This window comes from Sebastes fasciatus, chromosome 13 (genome assembly GCF_043250625.1).
Source record: "Sebastes fasciatus isolate fSebFas1 chromosome 13, fSebFas1.pri, whole genome shotgun sequence".
Taxonomy (NCBI): domain Eukaryota; kingdom Metazoa; phylum Chordata; class Actinopteri; order Perciformes; family Sebastidae; genus Sebastes; species Sebastes fasciatus.
In genome coordinates, this window is record NC_133807.1 from 6,079,105 (window position 1) to 6,103,223 (window position 24,119).

Genomic DNA, 24,119 nt, shown 5'->3' on the forward strand with positions numbered 1-24,119 from the left:
TGACAAACAGAATACCCTTGGGGTCAGCGGGGACCCCAGTTGGTAGGATTAAGATTAAAATGAAAGGATGTTAGATTCCCACAATCTTGAGAAGAGACATAAAATAAACTCACTGTGGAATAATACACTGAAAACTAAAAGCTAATGTCCAAGAAGTTGCACATTCTGTCTGAATATAATAATATTGGCCCCTCGGCATTAACAGTGGGTGGACATCTACAAGAAAAAAAACAAGACCAGTCACATGTATCAGGACTGAACAACATTTTATTCTGTACTTTTCCAGAACTTCTGTACAATGCCAACATTTTTGCAGAGCTGGACATGATGACATGTCAGTAATCCAGGCTTTATGGAGCCACAGAAGAACCCTGCTTTAAGCACAACACAACACAACCAAACAGGGATATGATCTCTTTAACTTCCACTTCAGGAAGTGTGTTGCAATCAACATTTTGGCAATCACATATATTCTGCTATAGGAGCTGCTTCTCATATAACCATTCTATAACATAATAAAACAAATAAAAAGGAATGCCCTATATTAGTAATCCCATTTGCCATGAACCTAACCTGTGCCGGTGGACATGGGGTTTGACAGAACACTGACAGCAGAAGCAAACTGCTCCTCTCTCCGTCAGCATGGCTGCGGAGAGCTAAAGGCAGACACTGGAGGACAATGGAAGGCAGAAAGGAAATACAACAAGCACAAAACGTCGTTCACTTGTCCGACCCCTTGTCTCACCATGTTGAAAAGAGTGCAAGAAGGGTTTGCATGCTGAAGAGTCTGTATTCGGACTTAAAGGAGTAGTACGCAAAAATGTTGTTACCACTCTCCCTATCGGCTAAATATGAGGCTACAGCCGAAATGAAACTATCGCAACATGAGATATGAATTCCCCTTTTCCTCTCACAGTCCAACAGCTAACTAGCTAGCTAGCTAGCCCGACCACATCTACCGGCATCAAAACAGGAAGGGGATAGCATAATTGCTAAAAAATGCTAAAAAAAAATGGGCAAATGAGCGAGCACTCTCCTTCCGGTCGAAGTAGTTTCCCAGCGGCGGGGAGGAGGGACCTAGACCCAGCGCTGCCGCTGTTCTGCACATTTTCTGTAACCAGAGTAACGTTAGCATGAAAGCATGGTCGAATTAGCAAGCTATTGTTAGCTAGCTAAGTAGCCAGCTGCTAAATGAGTAAATGCTTCATCTATCAACACACTCGTCACAGCGAAGGAAAGCACATCGCTATCGTTATGCTCAGTTATTAACACGTAACATCTTGTTTAATCCGTACAAAATGTAAAAATAATGTTTTATGGTTTTATGGGGGGTTCTGTACCGGACTCTTTCTTGGCACATACTCCCCTTTAAAATGGCAAATTGTCATTTTTGGCTGGACCGCAGAGGGCCAGCCCTACAAACGCAAGTTGAAGAAGTTGTGAAGTTGTGAAGTTACACGATTGGTCGGCAGAGTGTTTGATGAGTTTCCTCATTGTGCCGTTGCTCTTTCAAAATAAAACAAGGCGGGAACAGTCCGTTATGCAAATGAGCCTGTCCAAAGTGACGCGTCCGGCTCACGAAACTTGGACGAAGCTGTGAAACTGGGGCGATCTAGTTCTAAAATGAAACCAGATTCAGCAGAACATTTAGTTTATTTCACGCTTACAATGTTTTCACGGGTAGATTTTGGTGGATTGTTTAGACGGGATAGTTTACGAGCAGGCCGCCATGTTGCGTCCCTTAGTGTCCTCACTGGACCTTGTGGACATGTACCGCTGGATTTAACGATATAGATGTGACCACTGATTATTTGTATAGCAATTTAGCCACAAATTCACAGACTGACCGTACACGGTCCAGACGTATACTGGGTTTATACACTTTGGTTTGTACAGATTAAACAATGTGTTAATTGGTGAGTTTTGGAGGTGCTAGTATGTGGATGGTTACCTTCAGACAGAGACAGGCTAGCTCTATTCCCCCCCCTATTTACAGTCTTCATGCTAAGCTAACTGGCTGTAGCTTCATATTTACTGTACGGACATGCGAGTAGTATCGTTCTTATCCCACTCTTGGCAAGAATGTCAATAAGCATATTTCCCAAAATATCAAACTATTCCTTTAAAAGGATTTTTTCAACTCTTATCTCAATACGATGCTCACGTCCTGTATGTATGTTTGGAAGAGTTACTGGTACTCGGTATAATCATTCCTCCTGTTATTTAGCTGACAAGTTAACCTGGAAAAATTCTACTTTCCACTGACAATGTTTCGAGCGTGGAATCCATCCACTGGGGCTCAGATACTGTAACATCCTGGTAGTTGCAAAGCAGGCACCAAATATAGCAATAAACCTACACCGGACCACCAAGACGTCATACGAACATACCCAATAGATGTTTTCACTGCCAGTGTGAACAGGTTGAATAATTACAGCAACCGATAACACATTCGACGTACATAAGACATGTGAGTATTGTGTCAAGATGGACTTCTCCACTCATAAAGCCATGCTCCCTTCTCTTCTTCCTAGAGAACACGTCTCCCTGTGATCACACTGCAAACTATGCTGTCAACGAGTCCGTTCATTTCACTGTGTGAAACTTGCTGATCAGATTTATTCATTGCGTCATTATTTCCCCTATTGATGTGATTTTGGAACGTCAAACCCAAATCGGGGCTTACATCTAGGGGCACGCATGTGAAATGACGAATATTGGTATGCGAATTATTGGAGGGCAGGTTTTCATCGGTTTCTTTTCAACAAAAGCTCCAAGTATTAAATCAAATTATTTAGAAACCGATACCAAAGCAGTAAGAGGCTTACATTGCCCTCTGTGTATAGAGAGGTGAGTTGACTCCGGTGACTACCGTACATATCTTTTCCGAAATAAGGCCCCCAAAGGCTTTGGTTGGCCCTCATTAACAGCGCGACTGAGTCACTTACAGTGTGATCACATGGAAAGTTACTTTTGCTTGCCTCCATTAGTTCCCCCCGAGCCCGGGTGGATCTAGCTAAAGCATAGGATAGTTTGGTTTATATCTTGACGGGTTAATCACAAGAGCCAGCAACCCAAAGAACGGCAGGGTTTCCAAATAAACGATGCACCCTACACACTGCAAATTAGCATTAGTTTCAGCACAACAATGAGGAAAACAGACAAAAAGAGGGTATAAACAAAAAGGGTATAAAGGTGGAGGATGTCAATGAAACATTGTGACATTTCTCTAACTGCTTCTTATCTGGTAAACAGATTTACTGTCAACTCAACAGCACTATTAGAACTGAAATCTAAGCAGAGGTTTTTGTATAATACACAGGAATCATTGTACTCAGACTAGCGAGCTGCTGATGTTTTTTTGTGGCCTGGTTATATAGGCGGCTGAGGTTCAGTATGAAAGAGCTGTGACGTGGCTTCACCCTGCCCAGAGGAGACGAGGCACGTGACTCACGAAAGCCTTTCTCCAACTACCTTCCGTTTGTTAAAAGGTCCATCTCTGAATTTTAAAGAAGACGGGGCGACTTTGAAGGAGAGCCTGCTGTGATGAACACCATCATCCTTCACTGGCCAGTTACCCCGACGTTCAAAGTATAAGGTCCCTTCGTCTGGCTCAAACATGCCAATTTTTTTAGCTCCAGGCCTTCTCCTCGTCGATTCCCATCAGACAGTCTTTTCTCAGTAAGGAGTATAAAAACTGACTGGGCATCTGTTTTGGGTTTTGTGGGTTAAAGTGGAACAACTGCCTTAGAATGTTGCAATAATCTGCATATATGCATTCAAAAGGTTTGAGCCATGAAACTAATCTTTTATATCCACAAGCAACAATGGCTGGTTAACATCTTTCGGGCATTTGGGCAGCCGACAAATTTTAGAATCAAACAGGACATCAAAATGACAGCTGGTTCGCTACAAAAGTAGCACAAATACGCCGCTCCACCCTAGATTTACCAGCATTTGACTAGCGGATGGTGCTCATTTCCTGTTGTCAAGAGAGCACTACCAATTCTTCTCTCTCTGAAGCAGCGATACAACAGAAGCTTGATTCCAAACCCTGAACCCTGGACTCACTAAACTTTGCATTCTCTTCTGTGATTTTGTTCCTCCAATGCAACCAAAACAAAAAAAAAAGGTCCCTTTGTCTTTAGTTCTTGGCCTGGCTTTGAGTCCACCACTGTCCAGGGAGTCAGGGCTGGGAGCTCCCCTGGCTGTCAGGGTCCGTCCCCGAGGAGCTGGTGTCTGAGTCTGAGACGTCGTCGTTGTGGTTTTCCTCCGCCAAAGTTTTCTCACGTATTCGCCTGTGGGTGGCGCCAAGACGAGCCATTAGGCCCTGGTAGTCGAAACGGCCGCGCTTCTCGCCAAATGGGTCCTGGGTAGAGGGACGGGTAAATAAACAGAGAGGTGAGCAAAGTTTAGGCTAGAATTAGGGATGTGCGTTCCAAGCAAAAATACTATTCGAAAACCATGCCTCTGTGTCCTCCGGTGCTCCTAAAGACATCTGCAAGATTTCACAGACTGGAGGAAAAACAACCAATCAGAACTGATCTGGAGCCTTGCTGTCTCTGAGCGGCTGTCAATCACTAGCCAACTCGAATCGAACGGTCAAACTAGGCAGCGCTGATCAAATATGAATCAATATTCTGTTACTGTAATGCCTATTTCTCTCCTCAAATGTTCTCAGAAACATCTTGTAGTGTACTGTTTAGCTGTAAAATGAGAAAGTTTGTGACCCGTCAGCCATGTTGAGATCAAGTTGAGGAAATACGAAAGCACCGCCCACCAGCCGGAGCAAACTTGTCTCCAAAGACTTTGGTGAATGCAACAACAACATTAATAACTACATTTTTAGAGATATATGTGACATTGTTTCTTCCGCATGTTGTTCATTGGTAAATATTTACATCATGAATATTCATCTCAATGGATTTCTTACATTGTTACTAAAATATACTGACATTAGTAGACATGTAGATGTAAATGGATTAAAATAAATAACAAGAAATATAGTCACCTGCATGTTCTGTCCCTGTAGATGCAGTCTCTCTTTGCAGACTCCCTCGTAGAAATCGTAGTATTCTAGGAAGGACTTTTCCATCACACTCCTAAAAAACACACACAAGTACGCACCAATCAGCTGATGAGCAGAAAGAAGAAAGAGGATGAAGAGAAGGACAGGATCAGAGCCAGATGGAGAAGAAGAAGAAGGAAAGTAAAGCTCAGCTGGACAATTATGTTGGGTCTCACCACAGAGCTTCAGGACAGGGGACTTTACCCTCCAGCATGTCACACACAGCCACCCTCATGGTCTCATGGCGGATACACTCGTTGTAGTTTTTGCTGTCCCCTGGGTGGCGCTCCTGAAAGACACACGTACACACACACACACAGACGAACCATAGTCTTATATTGAAACTTTAATGACATGGCTGTGACTGTGAATTTGGTGTGACATTGCTGGTATCAGCTCACACATACAGTAAGTTATGGTCACTTCATTATTACGGGTGTCACTATTCTTCAAATCCACGATTCAATTTGATTTTCAATATAAACACGCCATTGTTGGACTATGGAGTCTCGATCCGTAAAGATCAACAGATCATTGGTTTTATGTCCTGACAACTGTCATTTACACTTTCAAATTCTTCTTTAAAAAGAGAACTGAACTCCCTTTTTATTCAGAAAGTGTTTCAAAAACTAGACTATAACAGTCTGTGATAGAAAAAGCTGCATCTTTTCAATACCAGTATCTGTGTGACCCACCTCAGTACATAATCATTACAAAAACTAAACAGAAGTCCTTCTGAAGTGCATTAGAGTGTGCTGTGATCTACAAAAATACTGTTTTGTTGTTGCGTTTGTTTCTCTCTCCTCTTTTTTCCCTCTCTTCTCTGATCGCCGTTTGTCACCGAGAGCGGAGGCGGAGCTTTGGACACAGTCTGCGTGCACTCAGCAGTCCCGCCCGCTACCAATATCAGCTGCTCTGATTCAACAACGTTGAGCAGAGAAAAAACATGCATGTAGGCTGAAATTCATCCGTGTTGTTCTGTCAGGAGATGCAGCGACTTTAACGTTAAACCGAGTAAGAGTAGAAGAGTTATGATGAGTAAGGAAACTAACTACCTAAAGACCGCTAGCCGCTAGGCTAATTCATGCAGTGTAAAATGACACAGATATGCAGGAAGTGCCCCGAGTATCGTAGCGACAGGGACAGCCCACATTTCCCATCATGCCTGCCATGTCCCGAGTGCTGGACTGAGTAGTTTCAGTTTACTTCTGTTAGTGTTTGTAATGTAGTGTGTCTGTTCAGAACATTGTGGCTGATGTTGGTAATTGGGATTTCTGTGCTGGTTTATAGTTTTAACCATGAGTGAGGTGGCGGATACATTTCTTGAGTCCAGCAGTGATTTTCTTCAAACGCACGAAGAGGGAGGGGGCAGAGAGAAAAAAAATAATCGGCGATCCTGCTTTTGATTTCGATGGTCGAAATCGGAAGCTGATATCGATTGATTTCTGATTTAGAATTGAAATCGTGACGCCCCTAGATGACACTGTAGTTTTGGGCTTAGGTGTGTGTGTTTTAGTTTGGCAATTACTACTTGGGCATTAATAGTGTGTTAATCAACTCTGACTTCTGTTCCTAAATGACACTCACAGTGTGTTTTAGGTGCAGGTGTCAAAAGGCCTTGCATAAGAGCTTTACTGATCAATACAAAGATGAGATTGATAACCGTGTTCCTAAAAGCACCTCTTGCTAGATGTAAAACCAACCCAAGCCAGAGAAACAGACAGACAGACAGACAGACAGACAGACAGACAGACAGACAGACAGACAGACAGAGTACCTGTTCAAAGCCAGGTTCATTGTGATAGGGGTTCTCGGTCATCAGAGACTGGATGGAGATGAGGACAGATGAGATACTCTGGGCTGGGCTCCATGCTGGGCCTGTCCATGTCCTACACACACACACGCACAGGTTATAGTACTGGATAGCAGTTTATAGGGTATTAACTCTACATTGCAAGACAGAAACACACTTGTGTTTTCCCACTGTTTCTCACCATAACCAATAGGGGTGTAAGAAAATTTCAAGTATTACAATATTATGTTTTGTGATACTCTATCGATTCGATGGCGTTTTTTTATACTATTGACAGTTTTCCTAAAATAAGATTTAAAAAATTTAAATATATCGCCTTGCTTACTGTATCGCAATATATTGAATGGTAACCCCTGTATCATGATACGTATCGTGATATGTATCGTATCGCCAGATTCTTGCCAATACACAGCCCTAATGACCGACCATCCTTAAATGGATGAAAGGAATGAATGGTGACTCACCCCAGGATGCTGAGGCAGACCTTGCCGTTGCGGTAAAAGTTGGGGTTGAAGCGGACAGTGTTGTGTCCGGTGGTGATGAGCTTGACCCGCGGTGGGTGGATGGGGTAGTCGGGGGGGCAGCGGAACAGGAAGAGGAAGAAGCCGCCCTCGTACGGTGTGTCGAACGGCCCTGTGATCAGGGCATGGATCTACAGGAAATGAAAGAAGAGAGATTATGAGAGGTGTACAAGGGGAGAGAGGGATGCTGTGGATGAACAGACCATGGAGCAGAAAATCAGACCTAGAAAACAACTGGTAACATCCACATCAGAGTCTGGTGTGAGGAAGACATGAGAAGAACATCAGGTTTCAATGATTCCATGACCTAACAACTTCACTCCTTCCCTGTGTGTTAATGGTTTCCAGTGTGCTTTTGAACTGGAAACCCCCGTGTCAAAGCATGACACATGCTGGAAAACACCCTGATGCTTTCCAACATGCACACAACATGACAACATTACAACATTACAACATGCACAAAAAAGGAATGTTTAGTCAAAAGTGTACCTGGGTGATAGCTGCTACATTAGCTATCTTAAGTCCCAACTGTAAACTATGACGTGATGACGGTTACACAACGTGAGGCGTGACTCCAGGTGTCTCCTGACGCCTGGTTGGTTCTGGTTGTCTCATAGTGGATTTAGCAGTTCGATAGATGAGAGGGACCGACTAAAAATCGGCCCACTGATCTGTGCTCTCAGTTTGTTGACGAGGCATTATCTCAAGTTACGAGAGGTGAAGCCATGATCGATGGAGCAACGTGTGGATTCAACTCCATTCGGTGTGTCCCTGCCATGTAGCCAGGTCGTGCGTTGTTAAATAGGTCTTTCAATGACAGGCTGCTTCACCCGCGGTGTGTGAAAGAGAGATACCACAGGTCCTTCTGCTACTGGAACACTTTACATCAACATATAATAAAAGATCATCTGACCTTAAACGTGGACAATCGGTGAAAAATATCACTTCATTACCAAGGTTGGAAATTGAAATAAACAAAGATATAACCTACAGGCTACCACAAAAGTTTATAAATATTGAGTTAATTGTTCGAGTTTCGGAGAAGGTGTAGTACCATGTACTTCTTCCAACTTCTTTTCGGATATGTAATATTTATTTATGTTGATTATTTGTTCATTTTATTTGTTATTCTTGTTTTGTTTTTTACTTGTTTGAAATAAATAATTAATTAAAAATAAAGTGAAACGAAAAGGTTGTCACTGTCCACTAATATTAAACATGAATCCCAATTAGTGCATGAGCGTATGAAAATAATATGCAAGATAAGCATATCGTTTGTTATCCGGAACGGCCGAATGGTGCGTCGCTTTAAATGCTGCGACCGCAAGGAATTGTGGGATGTTATTCTCTCTTTTTTCCTTTGGTAAAGGATGGTCCAGTGTATCCTATGCTAAAGAAGATAATAAAGGAAGCATTGGAGCTCCTTTCCTTAGCATTTAGAGGATTCAATCACAGCTCTTATCATGGCTGCTACTGAGGTACTTCCGGGTCATTTCACTCCGTTAGGAACCTTCCTATAAGCAAAAAGGACTATTCGACCGCAGCCCTGGCCTTTTACCTTGGTCATGTCTTGAGGATCAGGGACGACAAACATCCCTGGTGGAGGTTCCTTGTAGATGGACATGATATCCCTGCAGAGACAGACAGAGAGAGAGGGAGTGAGACAAATGAGGTTCCGAAAAGGACAAAGTTAAGGTAGAGATAGAGAGAATCTTACATGTAGTAGACACAAACTTGCCATAAACATTTTTTTATGGGACTATTTCTTTGGTAGAAAGTACTTCCAAAAAAAACTACAGTAAAAACTAGGGATGTCACGAGAACCGATACTTCCGTACCAACTGGGTACCAGAATTCAAAAAATTTGACGGTACTCGTTTTCTTCGGTACCAAAGGTACCGAACGATGCCTGTAATGGTCATTTGGTACCGGAGCGGAGGTACTGGAGATGCGATTCTTCCGGATCTAATGGGGGCAGTATACGCTTACAAGTGTTCTCATCTGCTGTGAAATGAAGGAAGAAGAAGAACACTGTAACTGCACGGAAAAAAACAACAATACGAGACGTGAAAGATGGCAGCTGCTGCAGCGCTACCTCCGCCTCACCTCGTTGAGAAAACAAATAGCAAGAGTCGGTATGGAAGTACTCTGCGTTCGAGGCGGATTTACAAGGAGTAATAATAGATTCGCAAAAAACAGTATGCGGTGCAGTAACAGTGCCGTCGTACTTTTCTTTCCAAAGGAGGAAATACTTCCAATTTAGCAGAGCACCTGAAAGACAGACATCCAGACAATATTGTTTATATTAAATACTTGAAGGCTACATGCCACTGTTCTGTTCGGCAATGTTAATAGACGTTTCTTTTTATTTATTACTTGAAGGCTACATGCCTCTGTGTTTTGTAATGTTCAAGTGTTTTAATAAAAAGGAGTGCGTGTTGAATTACATGGGATTTATTTTTTTATTTTTTTTAACCGTCGTACCGCATTGGTATCGAGAATCGTGTGAATTCACTGGTATTGATATCGACTACTAGATTTCTGGAACCGTGACATCCCTAATAAAAACCACAGCAGCAGGTAAATCCAAAACTATCTACTTGGTTAGATATCACAAGGGGTAAGTGAAATATGTATTTTTGCAATTTGGGTGAACTAACCCTTTAATAAAGTTTAACTCATGAATAGGAAGCAACATGGCAACCGTAAAAGACAACACATAAATGTTGTTTAATATGGTTAAACCAAACTAAACTGATGATCCTGACATCTTTCTCAAGTCCTACCTGTGATCTGTGTATTATTGTCTACAGTAAACACTGAAGTATTTCTTTAAGGCCCCAAAAGAGGTTTCCTGAAACTTTAAGGAAAACTTTCACTTTCGATTTTTACTCACCTCGTTGACATTTTAGGTCTTAAATTACCTGAAAACATACAAATGTGAGAACTGTGAGAAGAACATGTTTCCATTACCTCTTTATCCTCAGGATGCACTGCTGGGAAGCCTTCTCGTTGTCCCAGTCCGTGCTGAGAGTCGGGTCCCAGGACGTGGCGTGGATGTGGGACAGGAGGTCCGCTCCTGCCACCCCGCCGACCCCCAGCCCGACACCGGGGAGAGGCAAGGATGCGTGTAGGGTCGGAGACATGGCCACGACCGGTGGCGAGGAGCCCGGGGTGAACGTGTTCCCAAACCCGGCAGAGGTAGCAGTGACAGCGGACAGAGGGGCCACCAGAGCGGTTAGGCCACTGTGCGCGGCCGCGGCGGGAGGAGGGGAGAACGGGTTCGAGCTGGAGTGAGCGCCGCTGGCTGCCGGCAGAGAGTTGGCCAAAGTCGGCAGTGAAGCTCCGCTGCCCTGTCCGGTACCGGCTAAGCCAAGGGCACCGCTGCTGCTGGATTGCTCTCCAAAGCTGTCCGCCATGGCTCCGCAAGCTAACGAGTAAAAACCGTCGGTGTTGACTAATTTACAATGCTAACTATGAGCTGCATTGACAGCTGAAGTTACCGCTGCTCGTGTTGTTGTCCAGCGGGATCAGAGAGCAGGTGAGCGGGCTAGAGGCGAGCACAGAGCCGAGGCCGCAAAACAACAAGGTATTTCTTCCCACGACATGGTGGCTACGTCTCGTTAGCTCAACGCTGAGTGTGTTTCCCCCCAGGCCTCCGGGGAAAAGTATGAAGTCGTCAGCGAAATGACCTCGTCTAACCTCGCTAAGGCTTGTGAAGCCGCTCACTGTCCGGTTGTTATCGGTTTAAAGGAATATGTTGTCCGAGTATTTGGTATTGAACCGACCACATCGCCGCCGCCGCTCCGTTAACACACAACGCAACTTCAGGATCTGATGTCGCTCCAGTTCAGCTGCACTGACATCACACAACACGGGACATCCGGTAGGAATTTCAAAGTAAAAGTCCTCTATGACTTGGTAAAAAACTAAAGCGTTTAAAGTGGCAGTAGGCAGTATATTTTTGGCATCATTTTGCAAAAAAATCCCATAATAACCTTTCAGCATATTGTAATTCAAGTGTTCTGAGAGATAACTAGACTTCTGCTCCTCCTCATGGCTCTGTTTTCAGGCTTTAGAAAATCTAGCCCTGACGGGAGACTTTGACCAATCACAGGTCATTTCATTGAGAGAGAGCGTTCCTATTGGCTGTGCTCCGGTCATGTGACCGATACTTGGTGTTCCTTTACCAGATTTCACAATGTTTTTGTATTTTTGTATTTCACAATACGGCGTCACAAACTTTCTCATTTTACAGCTAAACAGTACACTACAAGATGATTCTGAAAACATTTGAGGCGAGAAATAGGCATTACAGTAACAGAATATTGATTCATATTTGATCAGCGCGGCATAGTTTGACCGTTTGGTTGGAGTTCGCGAGTGATTGACAGCCGGCTTTCATAGACGGCAGCTGGACAGCGGACCTCAAATCAGTTGTCTTCCTCCGGTCTGTGAAATCTTGCAGATGCCGTTAGGAGCACATGATTTTTGTCAGATTACCTGTTTCATGTACTACTGTCACGATATAGCGACCGTTATATAAAAATATTTTTTTTCAATCATATTTGCTCCAATCTCGCCTACTTCAGCTTTAATTATTAAAGTATGTATGGAAAAAAATATAAATGTAAATCTATTTAAATTATTTTCCATTAAGTCCAAGCCACAGACCTGCTGATGCCAGACACCCATTACTATTTACAACACATGTACCTGAGAGGTACAGTAGACCACTGCTGTTCTCCATGTATTATGTAAACAATCTTTGTGATAACTTATCAAATGCTGCGTTCCATTTTTATGCAGACGATACAGTTATCTATTGCTCATCCCCTTCAGTAGTACAGACCCTTGAATTTCTGCAGTCTGCCTTTGATGTGGTTCAGTCATATCTAACTCAACTTCATTTGGTGTTAAATACAGACAAATCCAAAATCATGCTATTTTTTAATGGCAAAAAAATTACCATCTAATCTTCCTAAGGTCTCAACTGCTCAAGGGTTTGATATTGAAATGGTTCCAACATATTAGTATTTAGGTATCATTATTGATCAGAGATTGTCTTTGAAATCACACTTTGTTTCCAAACTGAAAATTAAATTGGGGTTCTTTTTTTAGAAACAAATGGATTACGGTGCTCTATATGAATGCACCTGACCAGTGCCTAAAGAAGCTGGATACTATATACCAGTGTGCTTTACGTTTTATTACTGGCTGTTGAAATCTGGTTCACCACTGTACCCTGTATGCTGCTGCTAAATGGCCATCTCTGTATGTCCGCAGACTTTCACATTGGTTGGCTCTTATATATAAATCGCTCCTTGGAGTGGTTCCTTCGTATCTGTGTACATTACATGTGCACAAACCGCAATCAATATGGCCTGCGCTCTCACAATGCTCTACAGATGTTGGTCCCAAAGGTTAGAAGGGAGCTAGGCGAAAAAAGCATTTAAATACGCTGCTCCTTCTTCCTGGAATAATGTACAGAAGGACCTACAATTGTCAGAGCTGATTACTGCTGTACGGGGGAATTTAAGTCCATTTTAGAGGATTGAGAAAGTGGCACTATAAGTCGATGCGATTGACCTTGATTTTCTCACTGAATTGTTTTGAGATTGACCCGTTTGTGCGTTATAGCAATTTTTTGTGTTGCATACAAACTGGATGTCATGCTTGTTCACTCGTGGTGTGTGACTTGTGTTTGTCTGCTTGGGTTTGTTTTTATTGTTTCTTCAATACAAAAAAAAAAATTGTTCTTATGTGATGTGACATCCAGATCAATAACTTTTTCAAAATCCCTGTAAAGACCTGCAAAATATGAAGTCCTAAATTATGACGACTAAACTTACTGACCGACAGAATCTGATACAACCACCAGTACTGTGATTTAATTAGCTTTGTAGCGTAAATAGTTGAAGCCCTAATTAAGTGGCAGTCAAGTTTCATGACAAATTCTTTTTCATAGCATATTGGAGGTTAGGAACCGAAAGGCTGCCTGTAAACGAAGGAAAAGCTTGACCCAACTGTCATTTGTAGTAAACGGGCTAAAACATCCAAACACGAGTGGGGTCCTTTAAGCCCGGTTAGAAATGACCACACAAACACCCAACAGTACATCTGAAACTAGATAACTTTTCTTCAAGTGCTCATGTGAAACCTGCAACTTATTTCAGTAGAGTTAAGAGTACATCTAGTTCAGCAGGACATTTTGGTTCTTTTCACAACTCATTTTGTAAGCAGTCATAATTGCCACAGTAGATCATCTACATTAACATTTCCCTTTCTTTTTTTAAAAACACAGGAGGTTAAAAGGAACCTTGGTTCCAAACACTTCTGACTGCCAACTTGTCATCATTTATAAGACGGGCAAAACCTGTGAATGACATTTGAAAACAACCATCTGTTTTTATTTTTCATTGTACATATGCAAAAGTTTATTTTCTTAAGAAACGAAAAAGATTCAAAACACTGCAGACTTTTTTTTTTTTTTTTAGTTATCCCAACCATTTATTTTGGACAGATTATTTTCAACTGAAGTGAGGTCTTACATAAAACTTTTGAAAAACAGAAATAAACATAGGAACATAAAAATGTAGGATTGAAGGTTTTGTTAACCTCAGATGTAAATATTTTTCCATTTATATATTTCCGATTGGAATGGCCTGTCAGCTCATTCAGAGTTCCCGTTCTGGAAACCCCCCCTCTGGATGGGAGGAAGGGAGGGCGAAGGGAGCAAGGAAGGAAATGAGACGGGGAAGTAGGGGCAAGTGATGGGAGCGGAGCTGTGGTTGTGTATCCAGGTTTACATGGCAAAGAGGATGAGGAACGCCACCATCAGACAGAAGAGACCCATAGCCTCAGACAGAGCGAAGCCCAGGATGGCGTAGGAGAAGAGCTGCTGCTTCAGGGAGGGGTTCCTGTGGGAGGGAAGAGGTGCACAGTCAAATACACAGCTCATTAAATGTTAATTTCACTACAACAAAAACAAAAAGGACCGGCATCTCTACAAACAGTCCTACAGGGTGGACACAAAGCTTCCGTTTGTCCACAAGACACGTGTTCAAAATTTTTGCCATCTCAAAAATGTCAGTGAGAGAGGTTTCTATGGCAACACTTAAAGCCCAAGGGAAATCACAGGGGTTTCCACATCTTATACTTAAACCTAGAGCCAGGCCATTTACACATGAATGTGTTTTGAGGCAAGATGGAGGGGTAACATGCAGAGAAAATGTCATGTATTGCATGTTTTTGTTGTTTTTTTGTAACTGTGGCTGCTCATTAATGGTGGCTACATCAGTGTTTGTGTTCTCTCCGTTTGGGTCTGCTCAGGTCTACTGCATTTTGGATTTGGACAAGTCCTTGAGTCCATTTTAGGGCAGCTGTGGCTCAGAGGGTAGGGAAGGCCGCCCACCAGTCGGAAGGTCGGCGGTTTCGATCCCCGGCTCCTTCAGTTCACATGTCGAAGTGTCCTTGAGCAAGATGCTGATCCCCAAATTGCTCCTGAAGGCTGAGCCATCGGTGTGTGAATGAGTGTTTAGATTAGATCTTGATGGGCAGGTTGGCACCTTGTAGGCAGCCTCTGCCATCAGTGTGTGAATATGTGTGTGAATGCTGACATGTAGTGTAAAGCGCTTTGAGTGGCATGTTTGGGATTCACAGTGTATAGAAAATAAACATTTATAACACAGGTATAGTACTTAAGAGACAGTCTTGTACTTATTCGCAACTACCTCGCTATTTGGCACTCGAACATCGTTTTATCAGAGATCATCATCGCGCATTAGTTGAAAAATGACAATATTGTCCAGAAACCTTCACAGGTACTGCATTTAGCATAAAAAGAAAATATGCTCAAATCATAAGATGGAAAACTGCAGCCCAACAGGCAACAACAGCTGTCAGTGTGCTGACTTGACTATGACTTGCCCCAAACTGCATGTGATTATCATAGAGTGGGCATGTCTGTAAAGGGGAGACTCGTGGGTACCCATAGAACCCATTTTCATATATTGGAGGTCAGAGGTCAAGGGACCCCTTTGAAAATGGTCATGACAGTTTGCAATGTTATTTTTCCTCCTTCGCAACAAGTTTTCTAGTTTCATATGACGCCAATATCCTCACTCTAACTGAGCCTGCTACAACCTAAAAATTGTAAGTAGCGTTAACGGATTTGAGCAAACGCGTCTTTATCGCATTAACTTTGAAAGCCCAAATTATAATTATTTTAACACTGAAGACTACTCTCTGCTCTCTACTGCAAGGACACAACCTCAGCTGAGCGTGCACACATTCATATAGAGCATGTAGGGGCGGGACTGATCCAGACAGATAGGCACGTTTCTCTAATATCAAGCTCACGTTGTTTTGAAGCGGAGGTGAATGGTCGTAAAATGTACACGCATAATGAATCACAACCAAAACCTTTAGAATCCCACAATTAATAAAATATGGTAGTCGGCTGTTTGGCCGGTAGCCGGCACTTATGGAAAGCTCAGGTTCCATTAATAATGTATAGCAGCCTATGGTTATTTTGTCAAACTTATTGTTTCCAAGGTCAAGAAGGAAGTTCTGGTGTTTTTAAGGTAAAACTTCCTTTGTCAAAATGGTCTGTCCAAATCTAAAAACAGACTAAAAAAATCCAGTTCTCATCTGAATGTCTTGAAGGGACCATGCAGAGTGTTTAGTGATTGTAGAAGAGCTTTACCTGGCATAGCCAATGATGAGGCTGCCGAACACCGTTCCGATTCCAGCTCCTGAGCCGGCCACACCCACTGTGGCAGCACCAGCACCAATGAACTTGGCGGCAGTGTCGATGTCCCGGGAGACGGCGCTGGTCTGGAAGGAGCGGGTCAGGACTGCAGACTGGCTGAATGGCAATAGAGCCTGGGAGAGGAGGGAAAGGAGAAACGGCTATAGTACATGCCACTGCTGCATCAGCCAAGAGCTTACCTGACTTTAATGCCCTTTATGCATTTAATTCATTTTAATGTATCCACTGTAAGTCAGCTATATACCTTTATACCTGGTACCTTGAACCACAGACGCATTTAGAGTGGAATTTGACCTGCTTATAATTATTAAACCAGAGGATGCGAGGGGTGCCAGCACACCCCAAAACTCCAATATCACTAAACGAGAAATAACATTTAATAAAAAAAGCTGTGTGTAGGATTTGGCAGCATCTAGGTGTGGTTGCAGATAGCCAACTGAGTAACCCTCTTCTCACTACTCCCTTTCCAAGACTGTGGTAACGTGAGCCACTGAGTGCAAAACTGTGGTAACGCCGTTCTCCTCTCTCAGAGGCCATCCTTACATAATACTACTTTAGGAGCATTGGAAGTCAGACGGTGACTGGCAGTACCACAGTTTTGCACTAAGGTTACTTACCCCTGCTCTAGAGCCAGTGTTAAGTTTGTCTGTTCTTGGCCACTGTAGAAACATGGCTGACTGAGGAGGACCTGCTCCCTATGTAGATACGAAGGGCTCATTCTAATAGGTACCGAAAATACAACGATTCTTAGTTTCAGGTGATTATACGCCAATGAAAACAGTTATGAAAACCACACTCCATTTCTGCCAATTAGGGATGCCAATTTTTTTTCTGACCAATAGCCGACCCTTGTTAACCGCTCATTAAACGTTAACCGAAGTTTAGTGTGTTGCATGCAGGGCTGCTGTGCGGCTGAAGTGCCTAACACGCCAGCCAGCTGCAGCGATAAGCCGATGCACTAACAGGTCCCCGGTTCACCCACCCGGGAGAGTTACTGTAGCAGCCATGATGCTGCGTACACTGCAACCACTTTCCCAGTAAAAGTCTCCATCGCATCATTTTAGCTTAGCATTGCTCAGATTTAGTATGTCCCAATACATAGTATGTCAAATGAAGTATGCCAAATATACCAGGATGTCCTACTGCATCCGGTCGCATTTTGCAGTATGCAAGCCAGCATGCTTTTCTGGCTATTCTGACCTACAATCCTCCGCACAGTGGATATACAAGCAAGAGGGTCAAAGTTCAAGCGCAATACTTAAAGTAAAAAGTATGCAATTTGGAACGTAGCTACTGTTAATTTAACGGTAAAATGGCAGCTAAATTGTGATGCTGGAAACCTACTGTGTTCACAGATATGTTACTTGATAGTGCAGAACCATTTTACATCTATCATTTAGATATTTAGCCAGAATCTGTTTAACATTCTGTCTTGTGTTCACTTATCTCAGATTAAGGTGGGTGAAATAATGAGGTTATACTGGTGTAGCTATCCCTTTACGAGGCCAATTCGAAATAGTACGATATCCAGATGTATATCAACATTGCAATACAAGTGATGCACTGCAACAGATTTGATCAATATTGGCCATCTCTATGCACATCACAGTATTTGCCATGTGTGTTGAGAAGAAGGCAAAAGCCATTCAAAGACAACTGGGTGCAGGATCATTGAAGTTCAAAGGACTGACCTGCTGCTCCGCCGTGGCTTCAGGTCTGTTGAAGAGGGATACGGAGACTGGCCGGGCGAGGACTCTGGACCCCCCACGCAGCTACAGAAAGACAAAACTATATTAGTGCACTTCCATGTTGTGTCACGCTTAAAAACATTTTCTATTGCAAAAAACAAAAAGAGCAAAACTGACAATCTGAACGTTTCACTTTTACGACATACTGAAGTTAACTGAAACTAATAGAATAATATAACAGGATCAGCTGCAATGTAAGGTATGACGGGCTTAAAAATTGCATTTCTGCTGGTATGCTTCAAATTTTCAGAACTGCAGTCTTTTGTTTCTCTGAAAGACTTTGTTATTTCAAATACTGAAATATTTGACCCCTTCCTGGGGAAGTGCATTAAGAATTATTTTCTATGACTGGATTTGGGATTAACAAACTACCAAATTAAATAAATCGAGGAAAACATAAGCATAATTTAAGTAGAAACTTTTGCAACACTCCATAAAAGCTTTAACATAATGAATTCAGTCAAAATGATGGAACAGCAAAAAAAAAAGTACTTCAAGTCGGACAAAATGATTATACTTGATCAATATTGTGATTAATAAAGTTCAAATTATGACAAAATACCCACTGTTGCAACATCAATTTTTCTAGTTTCACACAGGTAGTTTTAGATATAGATGTAGCCGGGCAATGCAGCTACATATGTGGTCTGTCAATCTGTAGAGATTTTGATTCTACCGTTTCTACCATGGCATCTATCCCATAATCTCTCTGGTTATAATTGGCCCATTTAAGGCAATTTTGCAAAGCTGTGAGCAAGACTGATTGATTAATTATAGCATTTCTGCATCAGCATCAATTTAGCTCACCCATAGAACTACATTATGACTGCCCAACTTGATCGGAGTGTCTGATGTAAATATGGAACAGTGTCCTCCACAACACCTCCATGGCTGAGATGCCCTACATGCTGCAGGGTCAGCTGACACGGAAATGCCACCAACGGTGCAACGGTCATAAAGAGCATGGACAAAACATGGCTGCATATCTACTGTGTCCTTGAAGACAAATGAGGATGCCAAAAGCTTATGCAGCCATGAAACTCTGAATGTAGTCATCCTTCAGAGTCATGTCACTGAGATTACATTTTGTGTCCCACAGGTGGGTTTAAATACTTTTCCACTGAAGTACATTAACAGGATAACTACATGTAGCTGCATTACAGTTAAAAGCTTCACAATTAAGTACCGATGCTCATATCGGTACTTAATTGTGAAGCAATTGTGTGCCAAAAAGTAATATAGCTGACGTACCACAGCTGGAGAAGTGACGAACTTTGCGCAGGCATACATGGCTGGAAGCTGGAGAGAGAAGGAACAGTTTACATCAGTTGTCAGTGTTCTCATGCAATCACTTGTTGATCAAGTACCAGATTCAGATTCACTGGTTAAAGGGCATTTCAGGAATCAAACCTGGGACCTTTTAGTTATAGACCGAAGTTTGTTCTTTACTGACTTGCAGCTTTGACAGCTTGAGAAGTTACCTTAGGTCAGTTATTGTCAACTGGCGGCCCGCGGGCCACATACGGCCCGCCAAAGCTTCCACTCTGGCCCTCAGACTATTATTGAACTCAGAAATTGGAGAAGAAAAAAAAAAAATGTGTGCCGGTATTTAGGCTATCTAGCATGTTTTTGTTCGTATATTGAAGCAAACTCTAAAAACAATTGAGATGGAAATAATTATGAGGAATGATTTACCAACCCCAAATATGTGCGTTCTATCCACGGGTACTAAAGATGTTATAAATCTGTCAGCTTATTAGCAAGTAGCCTACACAAACCAGTGCAGGATTATGCGAGCTGTGCTTACTTTGCTGATTGTGCACCGAGTAGCAGTAGCCTAGGATAGGTGAAGCTGAAACGATTCCCCATCTTATATGCAGATTGTGCCGTGTCTAAAGTTGCATGCCTTCTGTAACGGTAACGCCCAATATTGTATTCTTTTGCAACAAATGAGGCATACTTGCATGCATACTTGGGAACAACTTCAGGCTCTTTGAGAGTAACATTACCTTACCTGACAAACTATTCAACAGGCTTTTCAATCAGGACACTGCATAATAGTTTCAAACCGGTTAAAGACAATTCATATTTCCTGCCAATCAGGACTGCATTCTGCAATTATGTTTCTGTTCATTACAGATTTTAACCACCACTCCTCAGTGAATTGAATGTATATATATATATATATATATATATATATATATATATATAGATATATATATATATATATCTATATAATGTGCAATACTACTTTTTAAATTCTCATGTACAATATCACTGGTCATTGTGTGAAATATTAATGTCCAATATTTGCAATATTACTTATTTTTCTGTTTGTTAGCTTACTTTACCTTTTTTATTTTACTTATCTTATTTACTCATTTTTCCTAAATGTATCTTACTTAATTGTTACTTTATTAGGCTCTGGTGCTAGAAATAGTACTTTTTTATTTCATACACATGAACTTGTTGTATTTTTGAGCAATCTCTGGCACAAGAATTTCCTTTGGGATTAATAAAGTTCTATTTTATCATATATATATATATTGTATTTGAAAGTCCGGCCTCCACAGTGCCAGCATAGAAAAACTCTAGCCCTTGGACAAATGCAGCTGAAGACCCCTGGGGCCTTAGGTTCACAGCTCTGGGTCAAAGTACACACACACACACACACACACACACACTCATCTAGGTACGCTTCCAGTGCATACAAGTCTTCCATGTGAAATAAAATGAGAGTTGCAAGATAGATGTCCCAATCACAGAGGGGAATATCTATATAGAGTATACAAAGGTCAAGTCTAGCAACAAGTTGATCTTGAAGACTAATTCTGGTCTGTTGGTCCTCCTGGTCAGCTCAGTCAGAGGGCTAATCCAATCCAATCGACTACTGAAAGGATCACCTCTAGATAAACCTGCTAAATATCCACACACACATGCTGCAGAATGAATGGCTTTAACAACACTCCCACTTCCAGACGCCATTAGCTAAAGAAACCTCGAGGACATGTCATGCTTGGAAGTGGAGCTGCAAAGATGTGGAGTCCAGTAAATAATCAATACGTTTAGAGAAAACACCACTACTACTTTAATCTCTCCAATTAGTTGGCATGATTGGATCTCCTGTTTATTCCAGGGTTTGTCTGTCTGACTGTCCTCGTAGAAGAGGGGAAGCTAAGCTGCTAAGCTAAGCTAACCAGTCTGCAGACTTGAAGGTCACAAATGAGCCACGGACGGTCACATTGGGCCTGGAGAGCAGGCACGGTGCACCCCCTGCTACAATGCACCTTAACCGTGCTGCAGTGCAATGACAAGGGGCGACATGTCACCACGGCTCTCCGACAGGGGTGTCCTTGTAGCGGCGGACTGAAGCAGAGCACGGTAGGCCCAGAGTAGTCAGACATTTTACATCCAAGTGTCTGTCAACCAGCGCAGCTCGGCCGCGCTCTGCTCAGTAGCACGACCCGCTGCTTACTGCACCAGTAGTAACATTAACATTACAACCTACAGCATTTACAACACGGACCACAAAGTGAGTGCACATTAAGTGTAGAAGGCAAATATTACCGGTTTGTTACGGCCTTTCGGAGGGTCCTGGATTACTCTCGCACACACAGCGGCAGTCAATGAGTGTAGGATGAGATGAGCTGTCACCTTGTTATTTATAAGCGCAGCGTCTTACGTCCTAAACGCCCATTGGTCAGTCAGAAGCCTCCTTCGTTCATGATTGGCTCATCACCATGTGACGTCCGTCACTCTAGCCTATCGGATAGAGCTTTATTGAAGTACAATGTCTTTGATTGGATGGGAGGTTTAAAGAGGCGGGACTTGAGGAACTTTCATTAATTTGATTGGACAGTGTTGCCGGGAATGACGACTTTACTAGGGAGCAACCTTTCAAAGCACATCCAGTGTCCTATGTACCTATTGGTTAGTCTATGGGAAGTCCCGCCTTCTTATTAGCTTTTTTTTTTTTTTTTTTAATTAGTAACAAAATATAGGTAAAATAGCAATATGTACATTCAAAACTGTTCATGCCAGGAGTACAATAAAAAAATACATAAGTAAATAAGAAAATATAATAAACAGTAGAGAGATTTACATCTATATAGAGACAACAAATACAACATAATTTCTCATCTGTCCATAAGAAATTTATCAAACACATAGCTGGTTCTGGTTGCCTTCTTATTCTTAATGTTTTTAATTATGGTGCCATACTGCCGCAGTTCTGATAAAAACTGTTCAAAATTGGGCCTTTTTATTAGCTCCTCAGCTCTAGGTCCTCTTGCCAGATGTCAATGCCACAATTTGGGGTATCCATGAAGGGTATCCATAAAGTTAGAAACGGGTTTGCATTAAACAATATCTACACAATTCTGTAAAGCACTGATAAAACATTGTTTTGTTTCATCCACAATTAGCTTCACTTGACAACATGTAATAGGACTAATGATTTCATGAGAACATGCATTAGAAACTACTAAACACAAACTGCTTGAAACTAATTTCAAGTAGACCTAGACAAAAATCCCCCATTTCATTAAGGATTTCATTACTAGAGTACAAAATATCTATCTTTGTCTTCCTATAATATAAAAGAGACACATTTTAAGACTATGAAAGACTAAATTCCCCAAAGAAAATTTAAGTGTGGACGATAAGTATTCGTTGACGTCCCTTTATTTCATGACTAAATTGTAAAAACGATGTAAATGAAAAAAAAAATAAAAAAAAAATTACATCAAAATCTCTGTTCATAGGGAATGGGAATCGTGGAGCATTCTGGGGCGCTGCTGCCATTTTTGGAGGATAGCGTACGTACCTACGGTAGCTGTCATTATCTGTCACCGGTCTATTCATCTGTCAATCGTTCCTCATCAGAAATGTACAAAGTGTGCGAAAGACACATGCCGATATAAAGTGAAGCTGCAGCAGAGACGAAATATTACAAAATTGAAGTTAATTAATATATTGATCCTTATAAATTAGGAAGGCGGCACAGTGATGCAGTGGTTATACTGTTGCCTCATAGCAAGAGGGTTCCTTGGGTCCTTCTGTGTGGTGTTTGCATGTTCTCCCCGTGTTAGCGTGTGTTTTCTCCGGGATGTCCGGTTTCCTCCCACAGTCCAAAGACATGCAGGTTAGGTTCATTGTTGACTCTAAATGTCCCGTAGGTGTGAAGGTGAGTGTGAACGGTTGTCTGTCTCTATGTGTCAGCCCTGTGATAGGCTGGAGACCTGTCCAGGGCAGGCCAGCCATTAGGAATTATGGGCAGGGGGACAGACTTTCCAAATTGGGCCCCTCATCCACCCCTCATCCAGGTTCATATGATACCACTATCTACACTCTAGCTTTAAAACTGAGCCCGCAACAGCAGGTTTTCTAGTCTGCATATAGCTCCTCATCTTTGTACGACCAGCTTCGCCTGTCATACCTGGTGCTTCTCCAGAAATTGTTCATTGCCTCTCTGATCCTTTCATTTTCAAGTTCTCTCTGTACCCTGGCTTTTATTTATTTTTAATTTATTTTTATACAGCTGCCCTCTGTCCTTGGCCCAGCAGTGTTTCAGTGTGTCGTCTCCTTGTTAAGTGACATCATGTTTCTGCGTTGTTTGACTTGAATGAGTCCTTCAGAAAGCTGCAGGATGTCCTCAGCTCTGCTGCTTTCTTTATTCATATCAACTCATATTTCGTGGCTCTGTCGGCTCATGTTTCAGTCTCTGCCTTTATTTTGAAATTGATCTCACAATAACTTAACATCTCATAGTTAGTACTTGATATCTCATAATTAGTATTTAATATCTAAGTAAAATTCTTAAAAAATAAGTACAATACTTAATTATGAAAATTTGCAAAATCCTTTATCACAACATTAAGTGAAATTCTTATGAAATAAGCAAAAACCTTCATTAGAAAAAAAGTAGTCAAAGTAAAATCCTCAATTCTAAATTTGTGTAAATTTGTTAAGTACAACATTAAGAAAATTCCCAAAGTACAAAATTCCACAAATTCCTTAAATACAAAAGTAAGTAAAATTCATAGAAATTAAGCACTTTCTTTAAGTGCAAAATTAAGTAAACTCCTTATGTACAAAAATTAGCCAAATTCTACTGAAATAAAATTAAGTAAAATTCTTATATAATAAGAAGATTCCTTAATGAAAAAAATAAGTCAAATTCTTAAAAAATAAGTAC

At 41.8% G+C, this 24,119-nt stretch overlaps 2 protein-coding genes across 2 annotated transcripts; both read right to left on the bottom strand.

Moving 5' to 3' along the window:
• Positions 1-247: 247 nt before the first annotated feature.
• ube2z (ubiquitin-conjugating enzyme E2Z) lies at positions 248-11,275 on the bottom strand. Its single transcript, XM_074655116.1, has 7 exons — positions 10,376-11,275; positions 8,961-9,033; positions 7,346-7,533; positions 6,846-6,957; positions 5,245-5,357; positions 5,012-5,102; positions 248-4,369 (listed from the first exon to the last, which is right to left on the bottom strand). Exons 1-7 carry the CDS (start codon positions 10,819-10,821, stop codon positions 4,187-4,189), a joined length of 1,206 nt encoding a protein of 401 aa, XP_074511217.1. The 5' UTR covers positions 10,822-11,275; the 3' UTR covers positions 248-4,186.
• Positions 11,276-13,881: 2,606 nt separating this feature from the next.
• On the bottom strand, positions 13,882-21,605 carry atp5mc1 (ATP synthase membrane subunit c locus 1). The gene is made up of 5 exons (XM_074655118.1): positions 21,491-21,605; positions 19,175-19,222; positions 17,867-17,947; positions 16,110-16,288; positions 13,882-14,322 (listed from the first exon to the last, which is right to left on the bottom strand). The coding sequence occupies exons 2-5, from the start codon at positions 19,211-19,213 to the stop codon at positions 14,208-14,210; spliced, it is 414 nt and encodes a 137-aa protein (XP_074511219.1). The 5' UTR covers positions 19,214-19,222; positions 21,491-21,605; the 3' UTR covers positions 13,882-14,207.
• Between the last annotated feature and the right edge of the window lie 2,514 nt (positions 21,606-24,119).